This window comes from Physella acuta, unplaced genomic scaffold (genome assembly GCF_028476545.2).
Source record: "Physella acuta isolate Inbredline_101_S28 unplaced genomic scaffold, ASM2847654v3 ptg001908l, whole genome shotgun sequence".
NCBI classification, from domain to species: Eukaryota; Metazoa; Mollusca; class Gastropoda; family Physidae; genus Physella; species Physella acuta.
The window spans coordinates 43,295-60,983 of NW_026733413.1; the positions used below are offsets into that span (position 1 = coordinate 43,295).

At 35.0% G+C, this 17,689-nt stretch overlaps 1 protein-coding gene across 1 annotated transcript; it reads right to left on the minus strand.

The window, feature by feature from the left end:
• Nucleotides 1-9,066: 9,066 nt before the first annotated feature.
• On the minus strand, nucleotides 9,067-10,326 carry LOC131931178 (receptor expression-enhancing protein 5-like). The gene has a single exon (XM_059287882.1). It carries the CDS (start codon nucleotides 10,208-10,210, stop codon nucleotides 9,620-9,622), a length of 591 nt encoding a protein of 196 aa, XP_059143865.1. The 5' UTR covers nucleotides 10,211-10,326; the 3' UTR covers nucleotides 9,067-9,619.
• Between the last annotated feature and the right edge of the window lie 7,363 nt (nucleotides 10,327-17,689).

Here is a 17,689-nt window from a genome sequence, read left to right on the forward strand (position 1 = left end):
CCATCTGAGCCTCTTAAACAAAATTACGCCCTCCCACCCCCTACAAGTGTGACGTCATTTATGGACGCCCCTTACACTCAAAATTAAGACACATTAAAATATGTTTGTATTTTTATTTCCCTTTTCCCCACTACAGACCATCGAGCAAGAAGTTTGCATATCAGATGAAGACGTCGACTGCTATAAAAGCTGCGATGACGTCGCTCACAGCTCAGAAAACTACTGGGCAGACGACGAGTGTTCCAGCTGTACAGACGACGATAGTTTTTACAACACTTCGTCTTGTGAAGAGTTCGAGCACTCTGAATCTTCAGATGATGAAGACGAATTAGAAGATTGTTGTATCGACATTGACGGCGAGTTTGACTTAGAGGAAGATCTGAACATGGAGTTTGAGGAATACGTTCCTAATCAAAGCTGTCGTGTGGAGGCGATTAATTGTATGTCCATTTCAGGTAACATTTTCTTTATGATCTACATCTCTAATTTGAATTATTAGGCATTATTATAAATCTCGTAAAGAAATATAGGTAAAATATATTTTATGATCCATCAGTTTTTGCAAACTAGAGGGCCTATTATATTTAGCACGTAAAAGACATCTGATAACATTAGGGTTTTACTACATTATAGTAATTGTAGTGGAGGCAGAGGCGTAGCGAGGGGGACATATGTCCCCGGGCGCCGACCTTAGGGGGCGCCAAAATGGGTAGGAAAAAAAATTGAAAGTTTGAGGGGGGTGTAAATCAAAAGTTCGAGGGTGGGTGCAAATCCAAAGTTAGAGGGGGTGGGGGGGGGGTGCAAATCGAAAGTTTGTCCCCGGGCACCGGAGGGAAAAGCTTTTATATTTCAGTCACAAAAATAGATTAGTATATTTTTTTTTAGGATTATAATAGTTACTTTTCATGTTGAAGTAGATTAAACATAAAAACGCTTAAACAGTAAACCAGAACTTATAATTAGCCATATTTAATTAGTATTTTCTGTGTTTGTGTAGTTTAGTATTTTATAAATAATAACAAACAAGGTAATCAACATATAAAATCCGTAATTTTTGTTTTCAGACGTACTCTATGGGCTGTCTATGAGAGCAAGCAATCCCTACGTCATGTAGACGTCACAGATCCACACAGATGCCTCTAGTAAAACCTACAGTGTGGGCGTGTGATTGATCATATAGAAGCTTCATCGTCACAGCTGATTCTAACAAACCCTATGGAGAGGACGTTGATAAATCATTCATGAGCTGTATGACGGAGCTGACTCTAGCTAACCCCACAGCTATCTTATGATAGATCATACAATTGCTGTATGACATGCATGCCTCAGTAAAACCATACTGCTACTGCTGATTTGGGCTAGATTATACATCAGCTTTTTTCTTGTTAGCCTGGCAATGTTAAAGCTAGCACGATGTTACCATTAGGGTCATGGTTTGCTGACGATTGTGAAAAAAACCCTGCTATATACGGTATATAGAAAAACACACCCAGCTAAGAGTAGTAGCTTACATCATTCAAGAGGAAGTCGAGGGACGGATTATGAGCTGAACACACTTCATACAAAATCTCACGATATTATCAGTGGTCTCCTCCGCTTCTTCTAAGGCGCACAACTCGCCGATATTGAGATGAAAGAAAAATTTCAGGCACCATTCACAAGCACTCCTTACTTAAAATAAAACTGTTTTTAAACTGCTGAAAACTTTTGATAAATGTATCCTCTTGTATAACTACTGTACGTAACTGTCTGTAGTCATATTTATAAAGGGAAATAAATCAATCAAAATTTAAAAAATTGTGTTTGGTTAAAGATAGAAAAGAAAGCAGTAGCAGATGATTATTGTGTGTGTGTTTGTAGTGTTGTTATGCATGATTTGTTATATATAAATTCTACACAATATATAATGATTAAATAATTCAAGAAAATGTAAAGAGAAAATTAAATAAAGCCAACTATTGTTCTAGTTGACTAAAGCCAGGTGCTTTATTCCAAAATTGTATTTAAACAACACTGGAAATTTCCTTTGAAAAAAGTCACAACATACCATAATCATTTATTCACCATTCATGCATCTCAAACATGTATTAAAGAATGAAATTAAAGATCAGAATGTGTTAAAATGAATAGTGCAAATACTATAAATAGTGGCAAACTTTCAGACAGAACATAGTAACGTATGTTGTTACCACGAATACTTAATGAATCCAAGTGTTGCGATTCCTTATTTTTTCCCGTAAGCTTTTCTGCTTTTAAAAGTGTGTTCATACCTCAACACCTGTAACTGTTCCTGTAATTGTGTTCCACTTTTCAACTCTAAGGTGAATGTTGCATGAATAAACTTCATATAAAACCTCACGAGCTTCAAGATGGATTGGATTGTGAAACACTTCTATTTTAATGTATGATATACTATTTTTTTTTTTTTTTTTTTTTTTTTTTTTTTTTTTTTTGCCTCAGACATGTAATTTACAGCGTCAGTTGTGTGTGTTCGCTTTAGTATTACAGTTTTCATCACCGGCCTGTGAGGACTGACACAGATTTACAATAGTAATATTTCTTTCTTACTTGTAGCCTACTTTCATTCATTTAAGATGGTTTACTTATACATAGATCTAAACGTCTAAATATAAAGAAAAATAAAAATTAAAAACCAACCTGAAACTGAAAATGCACATGTGTAATTAAATGATGATTCAAGGGATTTTTTTTCCATCAGCGTGGTGGGCTGAGGGGACAAGAAGGGGGGAGAGGGTTGAATTTTTTTTTTTTTTTTTTTTTTTTTTTTTTTTAAAGTAGAGCTGAAATGAATTTGGGATTACAAAGAATTAAAATGATACAAATTTTAAGCAATCGGAAAAGTTATGTTATTACAATGAGACACGTAAAAGCAAACACTCTTCCCTTTCAAACATCTATATCTATACAGTCCTCAATTAGTTTTTTTTTTATTATTATTATTAATTCAATTGTTTTAAACCTTTAAATCAGTAATAATAATTTATTTGATAGATTTTACACAGCATCAAAGACATGAACATCAATTGCATATATAATAATCAAATGGAGAAAATAAAATGGCATAAGAACTAGACTGAAATAAGGTGTGCAAACTGTTTCTCTTGACTGCTTAGTTTACTGTGCTTTGTCCTTAGCTGAGGAGTCAAAAGTTCACATTGTAGCCGTGGGAGAAGTGTCTCTGCAGTACACATACTGATCTATCATTCCAAAACTTTCCATGACATAAAATTGACCCCTGGCAAAGAGGGCACGCCACCCTGAAAAATCCGCCAGTCCGGCTGAGTGGAGGGAAGTGTGTGGGGGGGGGGGGGGGAGGGTGAGGTGTGTATCTCTTTCTACCATTCAGGTTGTGCACTTTTAAAAAACCTGGGAAACAGAAGACTGTTCTAATGTTAAATTACTTGGGGGCCGATCGAGTGATGTTTTGCTTGAGACTGTCGATATTAATTATGCATCTAGTTTATTTGCTTCTTCTGTAGTTCCAATTTTAGTTTCCTGTAAAAGTAGGATGTCAATATTGTGTTTATTTATTATGTTGTTTATATAATGTGTTTCGTCCCTAGCCCCCCTGATGTTCAATGTTGCCAGATTTAGCATGAATTATTTGGGGTTTTCTTTCGAACATCTGTTTCTGGAGGGCTGGATGGTGGTGGTCTTTTAATTCCAAACCTTCCAGCCGTTGGTTTGCTATCCCGTTGGGCCCTGGTCACGAACCTTTGAGGTGGCTTTACTGTAGGTAATTGATTTTTACTTGAACTGATTGCTTGACTATATGACAGTTGACCTGATACCTTTGTTGCTGACATACTTTGTGAGCTTTTAATTTCCTTTAGCGGTTTCGTTATGTTTTCTAAACTAGAGTTATCTTGAAGAATATTAGTTATTGTTTCGTCGACAGCCTCCAAATTTTCGTGATTCCCATATTTTTGAGACCCGGTTACTATGGAATTCCTGGTTGCTATTGTATCCATGGCTTCGGCCTCTATGGTGGTTTCTGTTACGCTTTCGTTAACTTGCTGCGGTGCTACAGTAGTATGATGTGCTTCAGTTGGCCATCTACTTCAAAGGCATCTTGTACCTCTCTGTGCCTTGCTTCTCTAAGCATTTCATTTTGTCTTTCTCCGTCAACATCATAACTGTCCCAATGCTTTAAGAAATTTCTATTGTTACTTAGATGCTCCTTAACTTCTTCTTTATCATTTGCATCCCAAGGCTCAATTGCCCTGTACTGTCCATCTACTAGCTAGACGCCGTCAAGAGCGCGAGTCCTCAAATGCTCACACATTTTAGGCAGGTGCCTGTCTGTGTTGCAGTGGCAACATTGCATCCTCCTCCCATTGAGGATTATAAGGACTCTGCTCTCCTTGTTGGCCTCATTTGTGAGTATAATATAGTGTGGGACACTCTCCACATCTTCTTTCTCCAGAGAGATGGTGAATTGGACCACATTTGATTGGTCTATTCTTTTCAATGTTGGTGTTGAGTCATGACTGCTTATAGATTTCAGAATCGCCATTATATCATCGTCACTTGTCTTGGAAGGCAGCCATTTCAGCATGCCCCTTTGCCCAGATTTATCGGCGTGGGTTATTGATATTCTCTGCACTCTGTATCTGGATGTTACTCCAGGTGGCAAATCTCTGTGAAATTCTTTTAAGTGCATTTTCTCATATAGTTCCTTTGATCTAATGGTGACATACCATTTACGCAGTGTCCCATAGTTATACAGACCTTCAAATTCAGCTGGTGATAGGCTACATAACATACATAGCTCTCTTTTTAGTTCGTCAGCTGTGAGAGTAGCTAAAGAAAACCCCTCTTCTATGAAAATCTCTAGAGTTTTTGGCGCATGTCCTGCCATGCCGAACTTAGGCAGGAATAACCGTTTGATGTATTTTTTCCGACATAGTTGTGCGTGAGGCCCACCCGGGGCCAAGCAACACACACAAGAAATAAAAAAGAAAAAAGTACTTACAATGTATAAAATGTGAAGAAAAAAAAATAACACACACACAATGTTCCAAATGGAAATACACACGAGTTTAAATATGTCACAATTTGAGAGAAGATGTTGTTGTATGTTGTTTACGATCCGCTTTATGTATGATATACTATGGCGGAATAATTAAACTATAAAAGAGGTCTTAATCATAGATTCTGAAAGACACGCGTGTATAACATTAATATTCTTTGTGTTTTTTATTGCTTCGTTGTTTTAGCATTTATTTTTAAAATATGTTTAAATTTGATTGCAGACGAAATGATTCTTAATATATAATTGTAAAATGTTACCACAATTCGAATTTTAAAATTATGTGTTGATCTAATTTACGTTTTAAGAAATAATTTAAAACGTATGTGGATTGGTATTAAAATGAATAGTTATTTCCCCTTACTGTTCATCCTCTTGAGTCATTGAATACATAATTAGCTAAAGTATGATCGTTTTGTTTTAACGAGAGTATGAAATGTGCCACTACGTGAGCAAAAATAATTTATCTCTGTTTGATTAATGTATGTGCATCTTACATATTGAGAGGCTACGCCTACGCTCAACTCTTTATTGCTGACAAAATGTAAGACTAACAAGAAGTGTTGATGATGAACTAAAGAGTGGGAAAAAATAAAAATATAATAGCTACCATCGGCATTTTATTATTCAATCATTCATTTGTCGATCATCACACAGACAACCGAAAATGTATACGTTAACCCCCCCCCCCCCCTTATTCTATAAACAATAACAAACAGCTATTTCTTACACGAGCAACACTGATCCAACTCTAAACAACTTTCAGCTCTTTTACTTGATAATCTATTTAAACCAAACACACAGCCCTCACATGCTCGAACATTGATTTAAGTGCTGAGCCCCCTCTCCATCTTCCCCCTCCCCTCCCCCCCCCCCCCCAAAGACATGCCTGGAAGAAACTCTGCCTACAACAGGCCAGTGTTGTGATTACACATATGTATGATGCTCAGTCATTATTGCATATGTGAATCCCTTACTATTACAAATTATAAAACCAGTATCTAAATAAGCGAAGCTATGGCAGACATTCAGTTCCGAAAGTTTAAAAATACAAAACTTTTGTCTCCCTCTTCCCCCCTCCCCCCTCCCCCATTCGTCAACGAAATCAAACCGCATCTACTCGATGAGAATTGTAATGTCGTTTTTAGGTGACCCATACCATCTTCTGATTCTAACCCCTCTTTCATTAATTTGCAATACACATGCATAAACATTTTTGCAAGTTCGAAATAAATTTTTAAAATTTCATTTTAAACTTTAAAAACAAAACATACGCTTGTTACTTAACTATGACCCAACTGAGTTCGGTATCTCATTAATAGATCAACTTTACCCTTAAAGTTGACCACACAAGTATGTCACCCAAATAACTACAAAACTAGCCAATAGATGATCACTGCATTCCAATTATGAAGTTCACATCCACTGTCATCAAACATTATTATCCATAATTAAAAAATGAATGTGTTTCCTATGTCTCACCATAAAAACACACATATCTTGTCTATATGTCTTGCCATAAAAGCACACATATCTCGTCTATAAGTCTCGCCCTAAAACCACACATATCTCGTCTATAAGTCTCGCCCTAAAACCACACATATCTCGTCTATAAGTCTCGCCCTAAAACCACACATATCTCGTCTATAAGTCTCGCCCTAAAACCACACATATCTCGTCTATAGGTCTCGCCCTAAAACCACACATATCTCGTCTATAAGTCTCGCCCTAAAACCACACATATCTCGTCTATAAGTCTCGCCCTAAAACCACACATATCTCGTCTATATTATTTCACTCTAGGACAGTAAGCGATATCCAAAACGCATGAAATGCAATGATTGATCGATCACACATTCACTTACGTTGGCCAGGTGTTCAACTGTCAAACATGATTCACACAAAACACACTACACCAGGGGTTCCCAGCCCTGTGCCCGCGGGCGCCATGGCGCCCGCCGAACGATTCGTACGTGCCCGCCTCTCACTATTCGACAGAGACAGAATTTTTTTCATAAACATTATTGAAAGGTTGAAGGGGATGGAAATCAAAAGTTTGAAGGGGGGGGGGGGTGCAAATCGAAATTTTAGGGGGGGGGGGGTGCAAATCAAAAGTTTTGTCCCCGGGAAGGGTCGCTACGCCTCTGGAAGGAGTTTGTCGATTTAAAATAGGTGGTGCCCGCTACCCTACCGATATTTTAGGGTGTGCTCTAGAGTAAAAAAGGTTGGGAACCCCTGCACTACACAATAATACACATTGTTACAGTTAATAATAAAAATATAATTAATAAAGTGGTTATATCTTGGACTAGGAAACATATTGCACATGATGGTAGTAATGAGGGTATTAGGTGAATATGCGTTCTTATTTCTATTATTTTTTTATTTGCAATAGTTGAAATTTCTTGATGAAATTATTATTTTCCACATTAGATTGTTTTTGGTTTTTATAATTTTTTTTTTTTTTTTTTTTTTTTTTTTTTTTTTTTTTTTTTTTTTTAATCTTTATGTAAGCTTTATTAGTCTAAAAAACATTTAGACATTAGGAAGTCTACATTTTCAAGTTGAAAGCATGCACACACACACTTTAAAAAAAACTATGTAGTCAAAATAACAGTGTGTTGGTAAATTAAAGTTAACAAAAATATAACATCCTGAGAATGTAAAACAAATAACAATAAGGAATTTTTTTTAAATAAAAAATAAATCATTGTGTTGTGGTAGCTTTTATTTCTTTCTGACAGCAGTTGCTTATCTGCTCAATATTAAGACAACAAAGAACAGTTATATAAATTTAAATACAACAGGCTTTTATGTCAATTGTACAAAGAAAGCGCATTTTCTAAGCCAAACTAAGACAATGATACTGGAATAAAAAATCTCCCTATCAATTGTCTAGCAATGACATACTTTTAAATGTTTTATGGTTTTAATCTTAAGAGATTAAAAAAGTTATTGATGCCTTTAAGCAAAGCACTACCACAACCATTTAAAATAGTGTAACCAAAATTATTTACTTTTAAAAGGTGGGGAAATCTGGACCAATTCTGTTTGTTAAATAACATAGCTAAGGTTTAAATGTTTATATTAATAAATGATTTTTAAGATAAATGAATTATGGATCTAAGTCATGTCTAGTAATTGGAAGAAGAAATCTGTTTCCAGATTTCAGTTCAGGCTTCAGCAACACTAAGGAGACTTCCAGCACCGGAGTAAAATAGTCATTTCACATAATCCAAGAGTAGTTAAAAAAAAATGTAAAACAAAAACCCATACATTCTTAAATTAAATTGAATTTACCCAAACCAAAAATAGAAAAAAATATGGCAATAGTTGTACAGTGAGTAAGCAAATGTAAACAGCTTATATGTATCAAGGAATTTCTAGCATAAACAGGTTAGTCAAAACTAAATGCTGGTGTACATGATCTATATTGCACAGATGAGTGACATAAAAAAGACTGATTAAACAAATAACTAACAGCAATTTATTATTGATTGGAAACAGCTATCTTGAATTTATTTTACAAAAAATATGCATCATAATAAATAAAGCAATTTTTTATACTAGCTCATAATATGTCAATAGTGTCATTCATAAAAATGGAAAATCTCTGCTTATATCTGTAAAAATAAAAATGCATTATTTTATTCTTGTAACTTCTATAGATAAAAATAAAATCTTTAATTTTTTAAAGTTAGGCAATTCAGAAAATAAATGTGTTTCCTTATTTTTCAGTGTTAGATGCATTATATAGGTGTTGATAAAGTAACAGTTTTCTTGGTACAATCAATAATGGTCTGAATATTCAGTAAAACAATGAGAAAAAAAAGACTAGAATATGTAGAGATCATTTTTACAAGATGAAAAAAATGTTTTCCCCAACACATGTCAAAAAGCAATTTGATTTTGCAGATACATCTATAATAAATTGCACTCAATCTTTGGGGAGCCTGGGGGGGGCAAACAAACACTTAAAGCAATAGTTAGCACTGGGTTAAGAACTAGAAAATAATTTGATAAAGTGCTTTAGAGGAAGTAAAGGTAAATATCTAATTAACCAACATGAAGCTTATGGTATCCAGTCAATACAAAAAGGAAACGAATACTGTGCAAAGCTAGATAGGAACTGTGAAAAGGGTTTTACATAGCGTTATATAGATAACTGATTATCCATCAGCAAAATGTGTAATTATGTCATTTTTAATTGAGCAAAATGCAAGTGGTCTCTTCAATATGAGCTTAATGAATTAAATACTAAGCTATTAATCAAGTTTAGTTCAAAATAAAATCTTATAAAAGTTACACATCTGTTTGGAACTGTCAAACATATCTTAATTCACTTTCATTTTTTTATGTTAAATCCACCAAATTCACTGTTAGATTTGTTAGATGTTTATGACAAATGGACATGTAATAAAACCAAAGCAAGAAGTTGTAAGGGTGTACTAGAAGATTCTGTTTGGGTGGTCATAGATTTCAAAGTAACTAAGTCAGTTTCAAAACTGAGCAAAACATCTCTGAATGCAAGACAGTGCACCTGTAAGTGCAATACTCAGCACTGATTTAGTCATTCTTTCCACTGTTTGCAAGTCGACGAAAAGCTTCATCTTTTGCCATGTCCCCTGCTAATTCTTTAGCTTCTGAAACAGCCTCCTTTGCTTTGTCAAGAGCAGTATCAATGCGATCTTGGTGGCGCAAAATAAAGGGGCGGATGAATCTATAGTAGAGTGTATGAGAACCATTCCACTGTACTGGCAAAAAGCACCAGACCAAAAATATGCACTTCAAAAGCCAATAAAATGGAATCCAAAAGAGAAAAATGTCTGAGAAAAACTCAACAAGGCTGAATACACTGTAGACAACCCAATAGGTCAACCACTTTGTATCATCTTCCTTGTCGTGACCTTCTATTGCTTTAACAGATGCGTAGGCTGGATAAATAAATCCAATGAAGTTACAGAGAAACTGAGAGCCATATCCAACCATTAGCCATAGCACAATAATTGCAATAAATCCAAGTGCGATGTACAATCTTCTTACTCCTGTTTTCTGCTCAATTTTTTCTAAGAAATCGTTGAGTTTGTTTTTTTCGTGCAAAACTTTATCAAGACGTGATTTAAAATTTTCAAAGTGCTGGGAAACTGCTTCTGCCATGGTAATTTTTTAAGCAACTGGATATATCTAAACTCTAGCAGATTCTAGAAGCTGCGATGGTTAGGTCACCAACTGACATTAAATAAATGATGGCTGATAAACAAGTTCTAGTGTAGAGCTCGATGGTTTTGGCCTTTAATATTTTTTTTTAACTTTTGGTTTTTATAAGATAGAAATATTCCACTTCTTCCTAAACGTTAAAGCATCGATTAAGTTGAAAATTTGTAATTCTTCACAATAAATATTACAGTATTTGAAGGTTTTTGTTTTGTAATTAAGGTGTAGGATGTTATATGTAAATATTATAAAATATAAAATATTACATTCTTTTAAAGATGTACACCAACGTGTTAAACAATTTAGGAAAAGTCCATCCGCATTTTTCCAATCATTATTAAAATACAATTTAAAAATTATAAATAACAACAATATAGATTACTTTTCTTATTTGTTTTATTTATGTAAATGGGAAGTAACTGTTACCTATTCATACTTTAGTACTTAATTAATAAATATTTAATCTAAGAATTAAAAAAAAAAGTTTTCCAAAAATCATTCTTCACATGTACATACACGAAATGACATCAGATATTAGAAAAGCTCTATGCGTTTAGTAAATCGCTTGCAGACAACAATACAATACACAGCATGTACTGGTAGCCTTAATCTAAAAGTTCTAAACTACACATATAATGTCTATCACTCTAACGACACTAACTAAAACTAAAGCTTCCCAACTAATAATTGCCTATAAGCAAAATGTCGATATGTCGTGTCTGCTGAGTTATTATGCTTATTTAAAAACTGCCAAGATATTAGAGAGAACAAAAAAATAAAATCCAACCTTTCTCATGAATACAGCTGGTTTATCGCCATTACTGTGTCGATTGTAATTAGCAGATGATAATAATTTGTTAGTGTTTTATAAAGAGATGCCGCATACATTTTAAAGCCGTGTTTTACGCATTTTCAAAGCAAACGCTGCTGGTTTGATTTTGATGTATGATACAGTAATCAGGGTTTACAGTCTTGATTTCCAATCTATCTGCCAAAATAAACAAACAGTCCCTACGATTTACTAGTTCACATCATTTTCATCACACCATTACCATCATAGTCCCTACGATTTACTAGTTCACATCATTTTCATCACACCATTACCACCACAGTCCCTATGATTTACAAGTTCACATTTTCATTACACCATTACCATCACAGTCCCTATGATTTACTATTTCACATCATTTGTATCACACCATTACCGTCTCGTAGACTAGCGCCACTGCAATATTTCCCTAACACCAGGGGTAGAAAAGCAGTCAGATCGGGCTGATTGTAGAGTTTATTGTGGAAAATGGCGTTTTAGTAACATTCGATTTATACAACACTTTAAGGCTTATTTGATATATGTTTATTTCATAAATAAGTAAGAAATATAGTATAGCACAACATCAATAGGGCAGAATAAAGGGAATATTTAAATTAACATATGTAAGTTAAAAAAAAAATAAAGGAGGTAACTCTGTGTACTTGCTCTGTCCAAAGATTTTATCGGTTATTTACCTTATGTAACTCGAGAAATAAAAATACATAGATTACATGAATGATTTTTATTTCTACCTCCAACCTGTAATGTTCTGTGTCTTTCTGCACTGCAGATTATTCGCTTTTATGTTAGTTATGTCGTCATCGGTTAGTGAAGACTGACAAATAATTGCAATAATAAGATTTCTTATGACGTGTTTTTTTCTTCCACTATCATTTTTGTATTCATTCACCAGAACATCTAGGATTTATTTTATCCAACTAGAAATGTGATTCTATTTGTTTATTAATGAATGAGTACTTTCATTAAAACGGCCAAATAGCAGGGGAACAAAACTCAGTTACAGCTGCTATCTGTTCTCTAACTTTATACAAGGTTTAAGACGTGATGGTCATACAAAAGTAAATAATACAACTAAACTAGATATTTTAGGGATGCTAATACTAACTCTAACCCTTACAACCAGACCAGCTCAACAAAATAAACTAGCTAACATATTGGATCATCCTGATATAGGGCCTACATATATAAAAAAACAGATGTTTTATTTCTTAATTTTTTTTTCTTTGGGTGGGGGATCCAGGTCAATTACATGTATTACACACAATTAATTCTGAGCTATCCTTTTTTGTTTATATTTAGCTGTTAATAGGGTCAGTGATGATAATAGAGCCCTAGTCCACTATACATGCTTTCCAATCTACGAACCAGGGGCGGAACTACAGTGCCACCAGACCCCGCAATGCGGGGGGGGGGGGGCGCCACGCCATTTAGGGCCTATAGCCGACAATGATAAATAATTTTCTTGCATTTTTGACTTGATGGTAAAAGCTTTTGTAAATAACAAACATTTCTACTACTGTAGTGATGCTATACAGTATCTAACACAAGCTGTTGCATATATATATATATATATATATATATATATATATATATATATATATATATATATATATATATATATATATATATATATATGCCTGAGCTGTAGAGTGAAAGAAAGGCAAACGTTGTCATGTATTGTTTATTTTCAAAAGCCACAAAAAAGAAAAAATTCAGAAACTATAATTGTTTATTTCTTAACTTGGGTAAATTTATGATCCCTGGAAAAGTTCAGAAACTACAAATGTTTATTTCTTAACATGGGTAAATTTATGATATCTGGAAAAGTTCAGAAACTATAAATGTTTATTTCTTAACATGGGTAAATTTATGATCCCTGGAAAAGTTCAGAAACTACAAATGTTTATTTCTTAACATGGATAAAGTTATGATACCTGGAAAAGTTCAGAAACTACAAATGTTTATTTCTTAACATGGGTAAATTTATGATATCTGGAAAAGTTCAGAAACTATAAATGTTTATTTCTTAACATGGGTAAATTTATGATATCTGGAAAATTTTAGAAACTATAAATGTTTATTTCTTAACATGGGTAAATTTATGATACCTGGAAAAGTGGCGTTGTTCCTTGGTGGAGTATATGCGGAGAGAAAAGCTGTTATTGTTAAGAACTATGATAAGGGAACTACAGACAAGCCTTATGGTCATGCATTAGTTACTTGTATTGACTTGGATTAGATCGACCATTTGCAGTTGTGACAAAATGTTGATATCCGGTAAGGAGATAGCTATGGTGCCGTGGGCACCTGGTATATTAACATATTCACAGAAATTTCATAATTGGTTGTTAAAAATTAAACAATAACAACTGCGGATCATATACGAGTTGTTACACACAACTGTATTTGTTTAATAGGCCTAAAAGTGTTAGGAACTAAACATTTTAATTTCCACCGCTCTTTGACTAGGCGCAAAAAAATAAAATAGTATAAAAGAAATAAAAGAAGTATTTTATATCAAAGTATTGATTATCAAATATTTTACTTCGGTTAAAATATGCCGTTTTCTAACCATTTCAGATAGAAAATTTCACACCATCATATGCAACATTTGATCTTCGCGTTAACTTACTCATTACATGGGTTTGTGTAGTATAATTACCCGTAATCATTAAAGTAGGTTAACACTTCAAATTTAAATAATGTTTTTTGAAAAATGATAATTAAACAGAAAAAACATTACTTATATTTTAGTTACTTTTTTGTTATTTAGTGAGTTTTAATTAATTAACTTTAAAATAAATAGCAAATTAATCTTTAATCTATGTTCTACTTTGTAACACCATAATTTTCTAACTTGTAATTAGCTTTATAAAGTGTCCTCTAGCAATGTTTGTTAGGTTTTTTTTTCAATTTTCTAGAGACTTGAAATTTCAATTCGAATTCAATCAGTATGAGAAATACAGAGACCTAGCTCCAACGGTCGTTTCTGATTCTATTTCTATCCAATGGCGGCTACAACGAGAACTTTTGACATCGCAGCTGAGGATGAAGCACAGTAAACTAAGCAGTCAAAAGAAACCGTGTTGCACACATTCTATTGGTCTAGTTCAGGGGTCGGCAACCTTTTGAAGCGGAAGAGCCAAAAGTTACAATTTTCAAAGTTTCCCTGGTTTTAAAGAGCCACTAAATTTTTTTTTATTTCAAATATTTTATTTTTTTATTAAGATTATTAATATTTTTGCAAGGAGCTGGAGAGCCGCATCTTGATATCGAAAGAGCCGCATGCGGCTCGCGAGCCGCAGGTTGCCGACCCCTGGTCTAGTTCTTGTGCCATTTTATTTTCTCTATTTAATTACTGTATATACAATTGATTTTCATGTCTTTGAAGCTGTGTAAAACCATCAAATATATTATTATTACTATTTAAATGTTTAAAACAAATAAAAATAAAAATAAATGTGGGAGGACTGCTATAGATATAGATGTTAGAAAGGGAAGAATGTTTTATTGTGTCTCATTGTAATAACATAACTTTTCCGGTTGCTTAAAATTTGTATCATTTTAATTCTCTGCAATCCCAAATTTATTTCAGCTCTGGTGCGCGGACCTTTGACCACAGGTGCTTTGACCATAGGAGGTTAGACCATAGGAGGTTTGACCACAGCGGACCTTTGACCATAGGGGCTTTGACCATAGGAGGTTAGACCATAGGGGGTCTGACCACAGCGGAGCTTTGACCATAGGGGCTTTGACCATAGGAGGTTAGACCATAGGAGGTTTGACCACAGCGGACCTTTGACCATAGGGGCTTTGACCATAGGAGGTTAGACCATAGGGGGTCTGACCACAGCGGAGCTTTGACCATAGGGGCTTTGACCACAGCGGGGCTTTGACCATAGCGGTGCTTTGACCATAGGGGCTCTGACCATAGGGGGTTTTACCACAGCGGGGCTTTGACCACATGTGTTTTCTCAGCAGAGGGTCTTTGATCATAGGTGGTCTATCAACTGGTGTTTGATCACAGGCGCTGCGTCTGGCTTTGATCAAAGATGTGATACAATGAACACGATTTTATACATGTTTCCTGAGAGTACGTTAATAGAAATTAACATGTATTTAAAAGAAGCCAAGAACTATATTTTAGTCTCCACATAAAGGCTGGTGCTAGGCCTCATAGATTTATTTTAAATATAAATGAAACACAAATAATGCGACATATAACAAGCTTCACAAATAAATAATGTAGATGTACTTTAAAATACATAGCATATATGAAGGATAAAAATGATACAAAACTTGCCAACAATAAAGTCAAAGATGTAATCCATAAAATGGTTAACTAAATGACAGATGTGCTATAGCACGCAAATATGTCAGTACATCTGTTTGACCATATGTCTGGACAGCACGTTGTACTTTTTCGTGCAGCATCTTGTATCGTTTCTCAGCAGGGTAGCTTGCCCCTGCGACACCTTGCAAGAAAGTTGTCTTTTGCCGTGTGCAGTCCATCTGCAGACCTTCAAGGAAACGCCACATTGTTGGGTGACTACATTGGAGGAGAGACTGAAGACTGTAATGCCATCCTTCACAAATGTTATTTGTTCGTGCTACACCATCTCCAATCGTGTGCAAGATTCTCCATGGTTTTTAAATAGAGTAGTTTAGATGACTTGTATTTATACATGATGATTTAACATATTATTACATCATGTCGAAATTTAAAATATAATTTAGCAACTTTTAAAATAAATCCTTACCATATATGGACAGCATTGGACAAACCACCTGAGATCAAAGACCCTATGTGGACAAAACACCTGAGATCAAAGACCCAATGTGGACAAAACACCTATGATCAAAGCCGGACACAGCGCTTGTGATCAAACACCAGTTGATAGAACACCTGTGATCAAAGACCCTCTGCTGAGAAAACACCTGTGGTCAAACCCCCTATGGTCAAACCCCCTATGATCAAACCCCCTATGGTCAAACCCCCTATGATCAAACCCCCTATGGTCAAAGCACCGCTATGGTCAAAACCCCTATGGTCAAAGCCCCGCTGTGGTCAAAACCCATATGATCAAACCCCCTATGGTCAAAGCACCGCTATGGTCAAAACCCCTATGGTCAAACCCCCTATGGTCAAAACCCCTATGGTCAAAACCCCTATGGTCTAACCCCCTATGGTCAAAGCACCCCTATTGTCAAACCCCCTATTGTCAAACCCCCTATGGTCAAAGCTGCTCTGTGGTCAAATCCCCTATGGTCAAAGCACCTGTGGTCACAGGTCCTAGGACCTTCAGCTCTACCCCTCTGGGCCGACCATACCGATTAAAAAAAAATCCCTTGAATCATCATTTAATTACACCTTTGCATTTTCAGGTTGTTGTTTTTTAAAATTAAAATTAGACGTTATGTATAAGATCTACGTATAAGTAAACCATCTTAAATGATTGAAAGTAGGCTAAAAGTAAGAAAGAAGTATTACTATTGTAAATCTGTATCAGTCCTCAAAAGCCGATGATGAAAACAATAATACTAAAGCGAACACGCAAGGCAAACTGACACTGTAAATTAAAATAATTATTAATCCTCCCAGTGACTACTTTTGATGTACTTAATTGTATTTGAATGACGCATGATTGTTACAGTGAAAATCGTAACATACGTCACAATATAATTAAGCACACGATTATTTAAAAAAAAAGGACAAAACCATCCATCCAGCGACAACATGACCAACATGGTACCATCATGACGTGACTATATTCGTCTTGCACCACCTTGACACAAATGGACCCGCTGACGTCACAAGAACAACAGAAGCGTGTCATGGCCGGGTGGTCACCAGACCGTACACGTGTCATTTTATGCAGGAACCAGTCCATCCCCGCCCCACCACCTTGGTCGGCTAGACATCAAAGGACGGTTGACCGTATTTTATTTCCATACCGTTTAATGAGTCTGTAAACATGGTGTTAGCTTATTGCTAGTAGCGTGGGGTCAGGGGAAAAGATATTTAAGAGCAGACATTTGATAGCTTTTTTCAGTTTATTCGTGAACTTGAGATAATCCTATACCTAAATCTGAGGTGTCAAACTCTACATCCAATAAACAGTTTTAAATTTTTGAGTTCAATCTACTGCAGGGGTTTCTATTCAATATTTAAACGCTTCAGTTTTATAACAAGATCCCCTTCTTCTCTAAAATGGGTAAGTTCATTATAAATTTTTAAGATTTTAAAATTTGATTTTTATTTTGTAATTTTAGCCAATCATAACTTAGTAGCTTATTACGTTACTTAAAGCTTCGTGCCTGATATATGAAAAATGTTCACGAGTTAGTTAAGGTTATAATAAATTCAGCTTAATTTTATGTAACACATATCATCATACTCAACTATTTAATTATTTATATGCGTACAGTTATACGTCTTTGTTACACATTGTAATGTTAGTGTAATGTAAGTGTCAACGTATTATGCACGATATGCCTACAATAATGTAACACTGGGTAGAGTTTGGTACAGACCCTGAACTGGTTCAAAAGTCGAGACTCCCTGGTTAGTATCGCCATTGATCGATTGG

Excerpts from the sequence above, each read along its gene's own strand:
- LOC131931178 (XM_059287882.1), bottom strand. The coding sequence starts at position 10,210 with ATGGCAGAAGCAGTTTCCCAGCACTTTGAAAATTTTAAATCACGTCTT.